General features: G+C 42.9%; 1 protein-coding gene across 2 annotated transcripts in view; it reads right to left on the bottom strand.

Moving 5' to 3' along the window:
* Nucleotides 1-18,199, bottom strand: part of RETREG1 (reticulophagy regulator 1) — a 53,258-nt gene that overhangs the window by 31,826 nt on the left and 3,233 nt on the right. For both annotated transcript variants that reach the window (XM_081325793.1, XM_081325792.1), the window contains exons 2-3: nt 13,317-13,423; nt 12,639-12,669 (exon numbers count right to left, since the gene is read on the bottom strand). In XM_081325793.1, coding sequence (XP_081181919.1) covers nt 12,639-12,669; nt 13,317-13,423 — 138 coding nt within the window. The remainder of the gene's footprint in view (nt 1-12,638; nt 12,670-13,316; nt 13,424-18,199) is intronic.

Raw genomic sequence — 18,199 nt, forward strand, 5'->3', positions numbered from 1 at the left:
TGGCGAGTTTCTAGTTGTTTTGGAACTGTTGGTGAGACTGTTAAAAGTCGTTGGCACTGTTTGAATTTGTTCTACCAGCAGCAAGATCTGACTGCTGGCCTAGTGATGGATTGTATTGCAAATCAGGGCTGTTTCCAGAGGAGGCAGAGAGGACCTGGAGCTTATGGAGCGAAGGAACTGGATGAGGCTGTCAGCAGGCCCAGAGGAAGAGAGAGAGGCTTTTGGAGGAGTTGGTGGCGGTGGCAGCATGCTCCAGGGGTGAAAAGAAGCAAGGCCTCTTAAAGGAAAAGGTGGAAGAGTCAGGATCAGAAAAAGGAAAGAAGGCGAGGTTGTCGGAATACAAGCTAACTTGAGGGCTAATCCACATGGAGCCCCATTTCCATCTGTCCTGTTTGCCATCGTTCACTCCCTAGAGACTAAAATGGACAATGTGAAATTTGAGCGGGCCACGAACAAGGAGTATATATCGGAGGTGGTGACCCTTTGAGAGCTGTATGCAATGAAATTTCATTTTGATGTATGCCGATTGGTGTACATTCAAAGTGACAATAAAGTTATCATCATCAATAAAGTTATCATCAATATACTTAAAAACACAAACTTTCTATATTAATCAGGGCTGGTTTGCTGAGCCTGGTGTCTATCTCTGCATGCTCATGTCCAGCAGTACCTCTTTTTCTTTTAGTTAGCAGCAGTCCAGAAAGACACAAACAAAAAGAAGCAAACACTTTTTTTTTATCTTGCTAAGTAAAAAGAATATTAGGATTTATCCTGATAGTCCTTTTGCTTAGACCAGAGACTTTTAAAAAAATAAAAATTAAAAATGCTTCATAACGATGGGAAAAACGCAATTAGCTACAGCTGTTTAGTTTTATTACTACCGTATATACTTGAGTATAAGCCGACTCGAGTATAAGCCGAGACCCCCAATTTCACCCCCAAAAACTGGGAAAAGTTGTTGACTCGAGTATAAGCCGATCCGCCGTTCTGCAAGCCTCCGCCGACGGCGGAGGCTGGATCCGCGCTCTGCAAGCCTCTGCCGCCAGCAGAGGCTCGATCCGCCATTTTGCAAGCCTGAATACACAGGAATACCCTGTGTGGCCGCGGCTCTCGGGGAAGCCCTGGCTGTCCGCTTCCTCGCTCCACGCTGCCATTCGGGGCCCGCGCGTTCCCCGGGCAAATCGCGGCACCCAGCAGGCGAGGAAACACGCCCGCTCCAGTCGCCCCCCCTTCCCTCAGCAAGTGACCGCCCGGAGCTTACCGAGCTTACCGAGGACTTGCGCGCGGCCGAGGCTTCGGTGCTTCCAGGATCACGCGCACCTCTCCCAAGCCGCCGCCGTCCGGAGACCTGCCGAAGTTTGGGGAGGTGCGCGCGCACCTCACCAAACGTCGGCAGGTCTCCGTTCCTCCGCGCAGACCTGCCGACGTTTGGGGAGGTTTGGGCGCCTCCCCAAACGTCGGCAGGTCTCCGTTCCTCCTGCCGACGTTTGGGGAGGTTTGGGCGCCTCCCCAAACCTCCCCAAACGTCGGCAGGTCTCCGTTCCTCCTGCCGACGTTTGGGGAGGTTTGGGCGCCTCCCCAAACCTCCCCAGGTCTCCGTTCCTCCGCGCAGACCTGCCGACGTTTGGGGAGGTTTGGGCGCCTCCCCAAACCTCCCCAGGTCTCCGTTCCTCCGCGCAGACCTGCCGACGTTTGGGGAGGTTTGGGCGCCTCCCCAAAACTCCCCAGGTCTCCGTTCCTCCTGCCGACGTTTGGGGAGGTTTGGGCACCTCCCCAAACCTCCCCAGGTCTCCGTTCCTCCGCGCAGACCTGCCGACGTTTGGGGAGGTTTCGGCGCCTCCCCAAACCTCCCCAAACGTCGGCAGGTCTCCGTTCCTCCTGCCGACGTTTGGGGAGGTTTGGGCACCTCCCCAAACCTCCCCAGGTCTCCGTTCCTCCGCACAGACCTGCCGACGTTTGGGGAGGTTTGGGCGCCTCCCCAAACCTCCCCAAACGTCGGCAGGTCTCCGTTCCTCCTGCCGACATTTGGGGAGGTTTGGGCGCCTCCCCAAACCTCCCCAGGTCTCCGTTCCTCCGCGCAGACCTGCCGACGTTTGGGGAGGTTTGGGCGCCTCCCCAAACCTCCCCAGGTCTCCGTTCCTCCGCGCAGACCTGCCGACGTTTGGGGAGGTTTGGGCGCCTCCCCAAACCTCCCCAGGTTTCCGTTCCTCCTGCCGACGTTTGGGGAGGTTTGGGCGCCTCCCCAAACCTCCCCAGGTCTCCGTTCCTCCGTGCAGACCTGCCGACGTTTGGGAAGGTTTGGGCGCCTCCCCAAACCTCGGCAGGTCTCCGTTCCTCCTGCCGACGTTTGGGGAGGTTTGGGCGCCTCCCCAAACCTCCCCAGGTCTCCGTTCCTCCGCGCAGACCTGCCGACGTTTGGGAAGGTTTGGGCGCCTCCCCAAACCTCCCCAAACGTCGGCAGGTCTCCGTTCCTCCTGCCGACGTTTGGGGAGGTTTGGGCACCTCCCCAAACCTCCCCAGGTCTCCGTTCCTCCGCACAGACCTGCCGACGTTTGGGGAGGTTTGGGCGCCTCCCCAAACCTCCCCAAACGTCGGCAGGTCTCCGTTCCTCCTGCCGAAGTTTGGGGAGGTTTGGGCGCCTCCCCAAACCTCCCCAGGTCTCCGTTCCTCCGCGCAGACCTGCCGACGTTTGGGAAGGTTTGGGCGCCTCCCCAAACGTCGGCAGGTCTGCGCGACGTTTGGGGAGGTTCCCAAACCTTCCCAAACGTCGGCAGGTCTGCGCGGAGGAACGGAGACCTGGGGAGGTTTGGGGAGGTGCCCAAACCTCCCCAAACGTCGGCAGGAGGAACGGAGACCTGCCGACGTTTGGGGAGGTTTGGGGAGGCGCCCAAACCTCCCCAAACGTCGGCAGGTCTGCGCGGAGGAACGGAGACCTGGGGAGGTTTGGGGAGGCGCCCAAACCTCCCCAAACGTCGGCAGGTCTGTGCGGAGGAACGGAGACCGGGGGAGGTTTGGGGAGGCGACCAAACCTCCCCAAACGTCGGCAGGAGGAACGGAGACCTGCCAACGTTTGGGGAGGTTTGGGGAGGCGCCCAAACCTCCCCAAACTTCGGCAGGTCTGCGCGGAGGAACGGAAACCTGGGGAGGTTTGGGGAGGCGCCCAAACCTCCCCAAACGTCAGCAGGAGGAACGGAGACCTGCCGACGTTTGGGGAGGCGCCCAAACCTCCCCAAACGTCGGCAGGTCTGCGTGGAGGAACGGAGACCTGGGGAGGTTTGGGGAAGTGCCCAAACCTCCCCAAACGTCGGCAGGAGGAACGGAGACCTGGGGAGGTGCCCAAACCTCCCCAAACGTCGGCAGGTCTGCGCGGAGGAACGGAGACCTGGGGAGGTTTGGGGAGGCGCCCAAACCTCCCCAAACGTCGGCAGGAGGAACGGAGACCTGCCGAGGTTTGGGGAGGCGCCCAAACCTCCCCAAACGTCGGCAGGAGGAACGGAGACCTGCCGAGGTTTGGGAAGGCGCCCAAACCTCCCCAAATGTCGGCAGGTCTCCGTTCCTCCGCGCCCTGCCTGCCTGCTTCTTTCCGCTGCGGAAAGAAGCAGGCAGGCAGGGCGCGGAGGAACGGAGACCTGCCGTTTGGGGAGGTTTGGGGAGGTGCGCGCGCACCTCCCCAAACCTCCCCAAACTTCGGCAGGTCTCGGACGGCAGTGGCTTGGGAGAGGTGCGCGCGATCCCGGAAGCACCAAAGCCTCGGCCGCGCACAAGTCCTCGGTAAGTTTTTTTTGTTGACTGGAGTATAAGCCGAAGTGGAATTTTTCAGCCCAAAAAGTGGGCTGAAAAATTCGGCTTATACTCAAGTATATACGGTAAATAAAACTGATAAAATTACTTTATCAGGTTGGGCCTTTTTATTTTCAGACTGGGAGATGTAGCCAATGAATGTTAAAAAACAATAGTTGTTTTGTGTCTTGCAATGTGTTGGCTGCCTGCAATTAGGGCAGGTTCGAGTCCCACCAGGCTCAAGGTTGACTCAGCCTTCCATCCTTCCGAGGTAGGTAAAATGAGGAGCCAGATTGTTGGGGGCAATTAAGCTGACTTTGTAATAATGCCGCTTGGGGGTGTGTGAAAGCCCTAATAAGCAGGCATATACATAGAATGAAGGCTATTGCTAAGCACATTGATTTGTGCTTCTTAGATTGTAAGCCGCCCTGAGTCTTCGGAGAAGGGCAGGATATAAATGGGATTTTAAAAAAATTTTTTTAATTAGACCTGCTCTGTGAAACACTTTTTTAAAAAACAGATTTATGCTGGTGATTCCTAAGTGCTATATCAACAGCAGTATGAATGGACAGAATCATATGTGTTCTTTAAAGAAAAGTTAGCTAAACCTATGCAATAATAAGATATATATAATAGAGGAACATGACATGAATAGTCATGTAATCAACTCAATTGCAAAAAAGATAATACATATAAGTACAGGTAATCCTCAAGTTACGAGCGTTCCCTTAGTGAATGTTCGAAGTTATGCGCTAAGAGCCCTTTAGTGTTTACACAAAAGCCCCAAAATTACAAATGTTGCCGCACCACGGCAGTTGTTCACCCTTACGAACGACTGCAGTTGCACTGCAACATTCAACCTATTCCCTCCCTTTCCCCCTGGGGTTTCCTTTCTTGGCTGTTCCAGGCCTTCAGTGCGATAACAGAGAATGGAGGCCTAAAGTAACGTAAGATTATGCGATCAGTGGCATGAGATCAGTGGTGTGAGATCTCACGCCACTGATCTTGCATGATCTCACGGTAGTTTAGGCCGCGGTTCTCTGCAACAGAGAATGGCATGGAAGCCAGGGGAGGCTTCTGTGGGCCTCCGAAGGCCCGATCCAGGTGTCAGAGGTCTTTTCTGAGCCGCTGCTGCCCGGAAAGGAAGCCTGGGGATGTTTCCGTGGGTCTCTGGAGGCCCAATCTGGGAATCAGAGGCATTTTCCGGGCCACTGACACATGGAAAGGAGGCTGGGGATGCTTACACGGATTCTCCAGAGGCCCAATCCAGGCATCAGAGGCCTTTTCCGGGCTGCTGGCACTGGAAAGGAGGCTGAGGATGCTTCCGTGGGCCACTGGAGACCCGATCCAGGTGTCAGAGCCCTTTTCTGGGTTGCTGCCGCCCAGAAAGGAGGCTGGGGGACACTTTTGCGGGCCTCCGGAGGCCTGTTCTGGCCTCGGAGGCCTTTTTCTGTACAGTGAGTGCAATACCAACTGTAATAAAGCCATTCTTATATGGCAGTAGTAAACAAAGCCATGATTATATTGACTGCCATAATATATTCTATGAAGAATTACTTTTGGCAGTAATTAAGTTAAGCTGCTAACCAGATCCTCTAGTTATAACATTGTAACATCTAAACAAAACCCAAAGGTCTTAACACTTAAACTTAGCAAAAAGACAAGAAACTGTCACCAATATTTGTGATAGTGGTCTTAATTTTAAAATCCTGAACATCTTAGAATCTGATTATATGAGGAACTACATCTTTTGTTTTTTTGTTGTGTAATTACCTTCATGTGCATGAGAGGCCCTTTTGAAAACAGCTTGTTAAGAACACAAGAAGATTTCTCTTCCATCACTGTAAAATTATAGTGAAACATATCTAACTCTCCAATTTTTCTGCTTTCAGGAAGATAATCAATGTTCATTTTTTAAAATTTAGCCTTTTAAAGTTGTTACTGGCTTTAATATTGTTCTTATGTACAATAAGAAGGGACGTGGTAGCTCAGTGGGTTAGGACGCTGAGCTTGTTGATCAGAAGATCGGCAGTTTGGCGGGTCGAATCCCGAGTGCCGCGTAACAGAGTGAGCGCCTGTTACTCGTCCCAGCTTCTGCCAACCTAGCAGTTCGAAAGCACGTAAAAATGCAAGTAGAAAAATAGGGACCACTACGGTGGGAAGGTAACAGCGTTCCGTGCGCCTTTGGCGTCTAGTCATGCCGGCCACATGACCATGGAGACGTCCTTGGACAAGCGCTGGCTATTCGGCTTTGAAACAGAGATGAGCACCAGCCCCTAGAGTTGGAAACGACTAGCACGCATGTGCGGGGGAACCTTTACCTTTATGTACATTACTTTGATGTTGCATAATTATGTTTTTGTATTTCTGTACAAAAATAAAAAGCTTGACAATACTATTTTGGGTTTTCATTGTCTTAAATCATTTGAGAAAAGAAAGGAACACCCTGTTGTGACTCAGGGCCAGCCTGTGGGTCCGACAGCCGGCTCTGATGTATCGGAGGACTCAGATGTGGGGGAGGAGGGAAACGAACCGGCTGATGATGATTTGGAGGCTTTGCAGAGTCCTCAGCCGGGGACCTCTTCTCAGCTGTGTGAGCCCGAGAGTGCGGAGGATGATGACCCACAGCTGGCCCTGTTCAAGGACGCCCGACGCAGGAGGCAGACGAGCAGGGACAAACAAAGAAAGACTATGGGACTCCTCGGGAGGAGGCACAGGGAGACCACGCCCTGAGCTCTCTATAAAAGAAGTGTTTGGGGAGGGGCTGGTTGCTGAAAGCAACTTTTCCGCTTGAGAAGACAAGCTCTTGTGTTTTTGTTAACTGCGTAATTAAATCTTGGCAGAAGCCTTTTAGCCTTGGACGCTTTCCAGACTCTTCTTTTAATTAGGGGTTGCGAGAAGAGGGCTGGTTCAGAACACACCCATACACAATTATTCTTATGCTTTCCTCATTCTTACCTTTAAAAACCTGCATAAAAATTTTGCACCTTAAAAGCAGACAAAATCTAAGACTTTATATATTTTACCTATGTGAATGAAAGAATATTATGAAACCAGAGAAACTGATTTTTGCAGAAATCTGAATCCAAGCCTAAACCGCATATTGCTAAGAAGTAATGTGTCAGTTGTCTGTATTGTTGTACACTTCAAAAAAAAAGTTACCTTTTTGGTGGTGTCTATAACATTTCTTACATTACATATGAGAAAAGAAAGGAATAGGAATACGGAGAGAAATTATTTTTTCTCCTAACATTTGAAAAATGCTTGCTTTAACACTTTCCCCCACTGGATTATGTGGAACAATTAAAGAAAATTCTTTTTTTTTCATTTCACAAAACTTCCCTGAAAATGTTCCCAAAGTTAATTGTATAATAATGAAACAAATTATTTTCCTTCCCTTCAAGAACATTGTATGTAAGAACTAAAAACTTAGTTAATATGATATAAATACTTAAAAGAAAATGAGCTATATTTGGGAACATAAATATGTAACTGTTGTAATATGCCAGTATACAAGTTTGGCTGGCATATAGCATATTTATTATAAAATGAAATGACTGATCATACTCAGTGGTAATTATAAAAGTCACACATTATTTTCTACACAACAGAATTTGTCTCAGGTAAATTCTATCATGCCCAATAGGTCCTTCAGAAATATGGCCAATGACTTAAACATGGACAGAGTTGCTATATGATTAAGGGCATCAATGGTCATACAGAATATGCCAGAAATATTTTACTATTTAAACATTCCCTGATTTTTGGTACATAAACAAACTATGTCTCTGTTTACTTGAGAAACCCAGTTCACAGAAAATTATGTTGCAACAGTTTATTTTCATGCATAATAGAAGACTGCATGAGGTCAGGCTTTAAGCAGAAAATTGTGAAAGAAAATAAACATGTTTTTTTGCTGAAGCATTCACATGCTGTGATAAACTTGTGCCAGGACATTCCTGCCAAAGTTAGCAACTAATCAAGTGTTCTGATGGAAAACACACCCTCTAGTATCATTATAACCCGGATGCTGTGCCTTCTGTAAAGAGTGTTTTGTAACACAAGCTCGTGTTTTATAAATAATTGTTTAGCATGCCAGGCTACAAGCAAAAGGCAGGAAGTTAATGCTTTATTCTCCAGCAATGACTATGCTGACAAAACCCTTCTGACCTTCGCAGTCTTCAATTTTGCACTCTTTTCTTACTTATACTATTGCTGGATGACAATTTGAAATATTAATAAAATTAATTTTGTTTACCTTTATGCAAAATGAATAAAGCCAACTCCTATGTTTTTGTTTTCTACCTTCAAATCAGGGTTGACACCTAATGACTTCATGCCTAGTCCCTGCAGATTCAGATGTAGTTTGCCATTGCCTTCTTTCTAGAGCTAAGAAAGAGTGACTGGCTCAAGGTCAGTCAGCTGGCTTTATGCTTAAGGTGGGACCAGAACTCATGGTCTCCCAGTTTCTTGCCTGGTGACTTAACCCACTACATCAAACTGTCTCTCAAAACTCATAATGTACGGTATTTTCTTCTTTTCCCATTGTTTAAAACTATTTATTCTTATAGCATATAAATAGAAGAATTACAATTACAAGTTGTAATAAAAAAAATCAAAGTTTGAAAGGTATGAAGAAGTGAAAGATCCAATACTTAAACTGTGATCCTTTTACAGTCTTAGGCATCAGTGAAATTATTTATAATCCAGTTTTATGGAAAATAAAATAGAATAAGAGTAAGTTAAACAAGAATTGTAGACTGAAATAAATGTATTTTGTATGTGTGTATTATGTCTGTTTGTCTATCATCTAGCTATCTGCTTCTCAAGAAGACTGAGAATATGCCAAATATGGAATTTCATAAAAACCTATATATTATTCCCTACATCAAACAGCGTACATTATATTTGATAGACTTTACTGCCCTCTTCAGGATCTTCACATCAATTACCAAGAATGTAATTATTACAGCTCTTAATAGACCTTTGCTGATTAGGACTGAATGATAAATCTTTACAATTTGATAACTGATAAGGGATGAGATATGGGAAGATTTTTTTTACTGAAATACTAGAGAAGATGAAAATATTTATACTTGTCTGGAAGGAGGGGGGAGTCATCATATATATATATATATATATATATATATATATATATATATATATATATATATATATATATATATATATATATATATATATATATATATATATATATATATATATATTGTTGTTGTTGTTAGCTGCGAAGTCGTGTCCGACCCATCGCGACCCTATGGACAATGTTCCTCCAGGCTTTCCTGTCCTCTGCCATCTTCTGGAGTCCATTTAAGCTCACGCCTACTGCTTCAGTGACTCCATCCAGCCACCTCATTCTCTGTCGTCCCCTTCTTCTATTGCCCTCGATCTTTCCCAGCATTAGGCTCTTCTTTTTGCTCTTTTATTTTTCCATGTTCTTTGTATTACTCTTTTACGTTTGTATTTGTAAACTTTAATAAACTGATTTTAAATAAGCAAATAAATCCAATATATTTTTGGTATAAAAAAAGTACATCCATGCACACATATAGACATTTTAAAACTACAGCATTAGCAGAGCTGTGCCCAGAAATTGAAAGACAAATTAAAATGAAGCTGAACAAGAACTGTCTTCACCAGTACGTTAAATAAAGAAGATAAAACCAGATGACAGCTTCTGAAAGCCCGAACCTTCATTCAATCACCATACACATGCATACAAAGTATTTTTAAATACTATTTTTTTTTTAAAAAAAAGTTTAGACAGCCTTCAGATGTATGCGAGTTCTTTACTTCCTGGAGCTTCTGCCTATCCCATAAGAATTATTGAGGAAGGCACTTCTTGTATCCTTCTGTTGAATGACTGCCATTTTCAATGTGGCAATTTGAAGATGTTCTTTCTGCAGGTGCCTATCTTTGGAATAGTGCTCTGGGTCAGTACTGGCCCTACTGCAATGGGAAGTCAAGAATGAACTTGAGGAACAGCAGGCAGGCTCACAATCAAGGCAACAGTGTTAAAAAAAAATTAAGTCCAAATCAGAAATGTAATTTGAGAAGTAAAATTTGAAAGTCTCAGACTTGACCCTCTGGAGTTCTCGGGAAGAGAAAGGGAGGGAGGGGGCAGGCGCATTCAGATCTTCAAGAGTCTGTTACTATAACCTGATAATAAAAGTAGTTCCAGGTAGTCCTCGACTTACAACAGTTCATTTAGTGACCATTCAAAGTTACAATGGCACTGAAAAAAGTGACTTATGACCACTTTTCACACACACGGCCTTTGCCGCATCCCCATGATCATGTGATCAAAATTCAGATGCTTGGCAATTGGTTCATATTTATGACCGTTGCTGTGTCCCGGGGGTCATGTGATCCCTTTTTGTGACCTTGTGACAAGCAAAGTCCATGGGGAAGCCAGATGCACTTAACAACCGTATTGCTAACTTATCAACTGCGATGATTCACTTAACAACTGTGGCAAGAAAGGTCATAAAAATGGGGCAAAACTCACTCAACAAATGTCTCATTTAACAACAGAAATTTTGGGTTCAATTGTGGACGTAAGTCGAGGACTATCTGTATTAGCATTCATAATCCTGGTTTCCCAATGTGGTCTACCTTGAAAGGTTGATATCTACCGGTAACCAGGAAAGATGCCAATACCTGGTTCTTTTGGAAAGCCTCTGGGGATTCCTGGTATGGTGCAGGGGTAGGCAACCTTGGCTCTTTTATAACTCGTGGACTTCAACTCCCAGAATTCCTGAGCCACTATGGTGAGTCTCCTCTCTGAGGCAGGTCATTATTGCTGTTAATATTGTTTTCTCTGATGTTTCAACGTTTAGAAAACCAACTATTACTGGGTTGGTTGGTTTCCTATTCTCTCTATTTGCTTTATGATTATAGTAATATACTCAAAACAATTTTGGAACTGAGCAGTGTATAAATTACAGATAACTAAATAAGGTTATATAAACTGAGTGTGGGACCAAAAATTGCTATTTTCGCATTGCTATCTATTTTGCAGCAGGTACATCCTTCTATTCATCAAAAGCCAGTTTGTTACAACAGTTACAGGTGTTAATTTAGGCAATCAGAGAACATCCTTTTCATCAAATATCCTTACAGCTATGAATCATCCTAGACAACTTTGGCTCTGCATTTTCTCTTGGCCTAACATATTCTATGTGATTGTATCACGAGTGATTAAAAACTCTTGAGCAGACCAAAATTTAGCAATTCAGTAATCTTGCTTATCTTGCTAATGAGAGATAAAAGTAAAGGGTCACATAGAGGCGATAATTTTTGTTCCCCATCTAGATGTGTCTATTACTATAATTCGTTATTAAAAGAATTTGGCCAAAGAAAATTCACCAAGTGTTTTACCCAGACTAACTTTCACTGAAGCAAGGGCCCCTTAGCATTTTAGCTGGAACTTCTTAAAAAGAAGGAAATCTGAAACTGTAAACTAACACCCTTCTGAATCATAGGACAATATAATAATAATAATAATAATAATAATAATAATAATAATAATAATAATAATAATAATAATAATAATAATAATAATAATAATAATAATAATAATAATAATATTATTATTAAATTTATATGCTTCCTGAGTCCTAGCGGCTCTGGACGGTTTGCAAACTGCTAAAACATTTTAAAACAAGGAAAATTGGCAGAAATGATTAAAGTGGATGGAGCAAAGAAGAAAAGGCTTCAATCACCCTTGCCAAAGGCCTGGGTGAAGAGCCAGTTCTTCAGGGCCTTTTGAAACACCGGAAGGGCAAGGATTTCAGGGTAACCTCATCCCAGAGGTACTGCACACAGAAGGGGCGTTTCTGGGGTTCCAACAGATGACAATGTTTAACTGGAGGAATCCAGAGCACATTAATCCTCCCAGACTAGATCGGCTGGGAAGATCATATGGGAGACAGGAAGTTCTTCAAGTAACCTGGTCCTATGCCAGTGGTGGCGAACCTATGGCATGCGTGCCAGAGGCGGCACACAGAGCTCTCTCTGTGGGCATGCACACCGTCGCCCCAGCCCCGCCTCCCCCCACGGCCCCATCATCAGCCCCCCCCGAGTTGCCCTAGGGCGCAGCCTGTGCAGAGCAGCGCAGCCTGTGCGGACCAGCGCAGCCAAGGACATGGCAGCCAGGCAGCAGGGACAAGACTCCGCCCTCGCACCCCGTTGCTCACAGATGATGTTGCGGGGTGCGGGCGGAGCCGCCATGGCGCTGCAGGGTCGCCTGGGCGATCTGCTGTGGCGGGCCGTGGAGGCGGTAGGTAGCCCTGCGGGCAGGCAGAGGGGATGGAGGTGCAGTGGGGGTGGGTGGGGCGGGTTTTAGGCACTCGGTGTCTAAAAGGTTCGCCATCACTGTCCTATGCCATGTAGGGCTTATAGATAGCAAGCAGCACCTTGAAAACAAACTGACAACCAGTGCTCAGATCATCTCAAAAAGCAGAGATGTTACATCAGCATATTAAGGCATACTGCTTGTGCTGCCATATTTGGACCCATTGAAGACTCTGGTAGGCTTCCAAGGCAGCCCCATGTAGAGTGCATTGCAGTAGTCAATCCATGACCAGGCCACAGATGATATTGGATATTTCACACTGTATCTTTGGCTCAGATGGACCAAGAATAAGATTTAACAGAAACAGAACAAAGTTTACATGGCATTTTGACAAATCAGTTAATTAAAAACATTTTACCATTTCTAGAAAAGTTTGTAAAAATTAGAAACCCAAATCCGTTCTTCATCTGAAAATCATGAGGAAAATTCTGATACTTAAAAGTCCCCGGCAAAATAAAGATAGGTATAAGTCAACAGCACTTACTAGTCAGTGAGACGTCGCCATAACTGCCCACCTGAAATCAGAGTAGGATAAGTAATTAAAGCAAAAGGTATTTCCTTTGTGGGCTAGAATATATTACTTATGAGCCATCAAGTTGCTTTAGTAACCTCTCTCTCAAGACACACATAAGTGACCCATATTCAGAATCATAATTAAGCTATATAAATACCATAGGAATTGGCTCTTGTAGCTAAAGAAATTACATAACACAGTTCAAGCTTTCAAACATGCTTATGTGAATATGATCTTTACAATTTAGGAGCTGACATCTGAATATATTCTGGGCTAAATTAGTTGATATGAGTCACTTCTCTTAATGAACTGATAAGTTGTCTAATTACAATATTAAGCAACTCATTTATTAGTTTATTTAACATGTATGCCGCCCATCTTGCCAAAGACGACTCTAGGCAGCTTAAAGACATTGGATAAAACGTAATGTAAAAGAGTAAAACAATAAGGAAGGATCTTAAATTTCAAAATTCGATTAAAATAAAACTAAGAATGGAGAGGGAAGGAATTCTTTTACTGATATGGCACCCAATGTAGATTACCCGAGATTTTAAATTCTAAATTAGGAGGTTAAAGTAATACTGATTGGCTTCCAGACTTTACTGATATAACATTACATGCTAAATTAGGCAGAAAAGCAAACCTTACCTTTTAGTCTAGACAGCACTAATTCCTTCATCATCTGCATAAAGACTATTCCAAGTAGTACAAGCGAAACCAGGTGGTAAAATTTCCAAGGAGTTAGTGCTAGGAACCTAAAAGAATTATATCAGAATCATTTCACTGAGCAAACTTAATAAGTTAATAACTTAAAAAGTTACATGAAATCACCAGGAATCAAAATCAATTTAAAACAAACCTAATTTTACAATGAATTTAACGCGACTGCCAAGTTTAATAAAAAATAAAGGTTCTCTGTTGTGTTGCCATTAAGCAATGTTGTGTGAAATGTAATATAACTTTAAAAAATATATAATATAAAAAATTGTCCCCCTCCCCCAAAAGGAGCATTTTTACATGCCAAAAGCAACGAATTATTTATAGGCCCACTCTTGTGATTTTGGAAGAAATATTACTGAATTTGTGGGGAAGGGAGGAAAAAAAGGAGAGACATCACCCTGTCAACAAAAGTGTGTATAGTCAAGGCTATGGTCTTCCCAGTTGCAATGTATGGCAGTGAAAGTTGGACCATAAGAAAGGCTGAGCGCCAAAGAATTGAAGCCTTTGAACTATGGTGCTGGAGAAGACTCCTGCGAGTCCCTTGGACTGCAAGGCGATCAAACCGGTCAGTCCTAGAGGAGATCAACCCTGACTGCTCTTTAGAAGGCCAGATCCTGAAGCTAAAACTCAAATACTTTGGCCACCTAATGAGAAGGAAGGACTCACTGGAGAAGAGCCTAATGCTGGGAAAGATTGAGGGCAAGAGAAGAAGGGGACGACAGAGAATGAGGTGGCTGGAAGGAGTCACTGAAGCAGTAGGCGTGAGCTTAAATGGACTCCAGAAGATGGTAGAGGACAGGAAAGCCTGGAGGAATGTTGTCCATAGGGTCGCGATGGGTCGGACACGACTTCGCAACTAACAACAACAATGTGATGGCTGAATTTATCTCTTTAATGTGGGTTTCTATCCACAGCAAGGTTTTGTTTTGTGATTACATGGAACATGTTTATCAAAGTTGCAAATAATGTGCAAGTTTTTAAAAAGAAAATGCATGTTATCATTTTCTAGTGGCATTTTCTTAAAAGAAAAAGCAGAATCTGCAAAGCAAAGAAGCTGCAAGAGAAGACGTGTTACATTTCCTTGGGCATCGGTTCCCTTTTCAAATGCATTACTCAAGTCATTTCTTACTAGATTCAATAGTTATTTTTATCCTGAGTAAATTTAACATTTCTGACCCAAATTATCTCCCAGGTGTCCAACGAAATTGGTTCCTGAATATTTTGTGCCCACTTTATCATGCAGTCTTTAACCAGTTCTGTTTCCGAATCCAATTCAATTAAAGCATTATATATCCTCTTTATATGTGCACAATTTAAATCTCTAATTTGCTTTACTAAATTTTGATCTATAATTGTGATGCCAACCTTTTGATCTGACTTCCACCTAGCTTTCAATTGGGTATATTGAAACCAAGAGTAACTTATGTTTTCTTGTCTTAACTCCTCTAATGGTTTAAGTTGCCAATCATTCCCTTGCAATCTAAGTAATTCCTTATAAGAAACCATATCCATACTCACTCCCATAGATACACCCTCTATCGCGTGTCCAGGAATTCCCCAAATCGGTATTTTATAATTTAACTTATAATAATACTTTTTCCAGACACGCAATAAAGCACTTCTAAGAATATGGGATTTAAAAGCCCTGTCCACCTTCTTATCGTAAAGCAAATATGCATGCCATCCATATACCAAATCCCATCCCTCAAGATGAAGTATTCTCTTGTTAGTTAAATTAAGCCAATCACTAATCCAGGTCAAGGCAACCACATTATAGTACAATTTCAAATTCGGCACCTTGAGTCCCCCTCTTTACTCAGGCTCAAAATTTAAGAGAAAATTTTTATAAAATGTTTTATAGATGGCATCTGGATCCCAAGAAGTTGTCCAACATGTATCCTAATTTACAGTCTAAATGTTGGAGGTGTGGTAGTTTAGAAGCTACCTATTTTCACATGTGGTGGACTTGTAGAAATATAAAAGCCTTTTGGATTAAAATTTGGTGGAACATTCAAAAGATTTTTAAGAGAAAGTTTTCTCCGCAATTGTTTCTATTGGGTATTGTTGTAGATTGTGATGTTAAAGAAACTAACTTGATGTTGAACATGATAACAGCAGCACGGTTACTGGTGGGACAATATTGGAAGAAGGATAGTTTGCCCACTATAGAAGAATGGGTGTTTAAAGTTTCGAATCTTGCAGAAATGTCTAAGATTTCTGCTTATTTGAAAGATCATTCACAGGAAAGATATATTTCAGTTTGGAGGAGATGGATAAATTATATTCAGAACAAATATGGGACTAAAAAGTTCCATTTATTTATTTATTTATTTATTTATTTATTTATTTATTTATTTGATTTATATAGCTTATGAGTAGATTTTAGTGGGATATTGTTATTGGCACGTTGTTTGTAGTTATATTAAAGGGGAGTTAAAGCACATTATGAATTTGGTTAATTGTATATTATGCATAATTTTTATTTAGAATATGATTATTGTAACTATAATCCTGTATTTAGCTCTGGGAAGTGGGGGGGGGGGGAAGTGGGCGGGTTTGGGGTGGGAGGGATTTGGGGATATATTGTAAAATTTTGTTTTTGTAAAACTCTTTAATAAAAAAAAACATTAAAAAAAACAAAAAAATACAAAAAAATACAAAAAAACCTATTAAAATAGTTATTTTTATGGAAAAAAGAGAGATTATAGCACTCTTCTGACTTGCTGATTTATTTGGGTCTCAGAAAAGGTTTTCATATCTGATCCTAACTCAACCATGGCAAACTGCAAATACTGATGTTTCGTTTGCATTTTTGTTTAATTCATACATCAATTTGGAGGAGATTGAAGTGGTTACTTTATCAGAGAAAATGCTATAGAAACTAGTTCAAGTATTCTTTTTGTATCCTTTTTCTCTCAAGTAGTTAAGTATATTAAGCTGTGGTAGCTTAAGATACTACATTTTAGAACATTAGCTAAAGATTTACTCATAACTTTAATTCAGTAAATATTTCAAAATGGTATTTCTTTAAAGAAAGCAATATATGTTAATTGGGGGGAGGGGTTCAGGTTCCTGTTTTGAATTGTAATTTGTCCCAAATGTTTGGCATTTCTATAAGAAATTATCATAGTTCCAGTTTTGCACATTGTAAGATCTATTCAACCAATACAGTTTAAGCAGCCTAACTATGCACAGGATCTTCAGAATCCAAGCAACACGGTTCCCTTTCCTAAGTATATAAAGACAGACCCACACAATCAGACAAAAAAGCCCAACCAATCCAATCCAGCATCTTCTTTCCCAAATTTGACAGCAAGATGCCTCTGGGACAATGTGCTATTCTGCTGCTCCTCTCCTGTGCTTGTTACTAAGAGGCATACTGCCTCTGAAGCCGAGTATCAGAAATTGAGAGGTGTATCTTTTCAAGGCTATTAAAATATTCCCATTTTATGCCAGGTCATTCCAAAGCAAAGTAAGGATGTTTTTGGCTGTTTCAACTGCCAGTCACTTTAACTGGATAACCCTGGATCCGCACACTAATTGAGAAAGCATTTCCTTTTCCCCTCCAGTTCATACAAAGATGAATAGAGATGGCGCAAGTAGTCCATATTTAGTGACAGCCTTGTTTGGCAACTCTTTATAATTACGATGAAAAAGGCAACAATCCTCACATTTACAACCTTCACAAGTTTGAAAGACCCATAACATGCTTCTCCTGATGGATCTGATGACATGGATAGATGTAGTCAGAGAGAGGCAGTCTCTTAAATATCTTGGTTGCATGCCATGTATGTAATCTAGAATCTAGAGGAGCACACAAGCAATTGACATGGTGGGAGGACTCAGTAGCCTCAGTAACCTGCTGTGTAACTTTGATAAAAGTGGAAGTTCTTGACAGGGTTATCTTTGCTAGCAAAGACATGTTTTTATGGGTGAAATTAAGAATAATGAGAGCGGACAGTAGATAGAACTCTGCAATTATAAAGAAAGTCAAGTTACCATAAAAGAAATCTAAATTCCAGCTGGGACGAGAAGCTAGGAAATCAGCTTGGTTTAGTGCAGGGGTAGGCAAACTTGGCTCTTTTATGACTCGTGGACTTCAACTCCCAGAATTCCTGAGCCAGCCATGCTGAGGGGAAAGGGAGAGGTTTCCAAGCTGAGCCATGCTGGCTCAGGAATTCTGGAAGTTGAAGTCCACGAGTCATAAAAGAGCCAAGGATGTCTACCCCTGGTTTAGTGTAAAGGCACCAGGTTAGAAACCAGGAGACTGTGAGTTCTAATCTACGCATGAAGGCCGGCTGTGTGACCTTGGGCCAGTCGCTCTCTCTCAGCCCAACTCACCTGAGATGTTGAGGAGAAAACAGGACGATGGAAGAGTATTAGATATGTTTGCTGCCTTGAGTTATAAAAATAATGAAAATGAGATTTAAAAAAAATCTAAAAAACAAGGGCAAATTTATTTTTTTAGTACTGCCAAGAAAAATGCAAGTTGTGGCTGAAATGTTTAAGCAAGTCTGAACCCCAAATCAAAATGTAGGATGAAGATTCCTAAACCATTACACTAACTTCTCATATGACTAAACATGTTCTTACAAAGAATGATAGAAAATGAAGAAAAAATGAAGAAAAAAACGTGGTATGCAGAAAAAAAATTGAGAGGCAAAAGACCAGAAAACAAGATGGAAAACAGAGACAGCAAATAACTATAAATGGCCTACTGTTGCTCTATTAACTAGAGCAAGATTTTTTATTGGGTAAATCATAACAGGATATGGCACATGCTAAGGCTAATGGGTGTGTCACAACATATC

This window comes from Vipera berus (assembly GCF_964194415.1).
Source record: "Vipera berus genome assembly, chromosome: 3".
Taxonomy (NCBI): Eukaryota; Metazoa; Chordata; class Lepidosauria; order Squamata; family Viperidae; genus Vipera; species Vipera berus.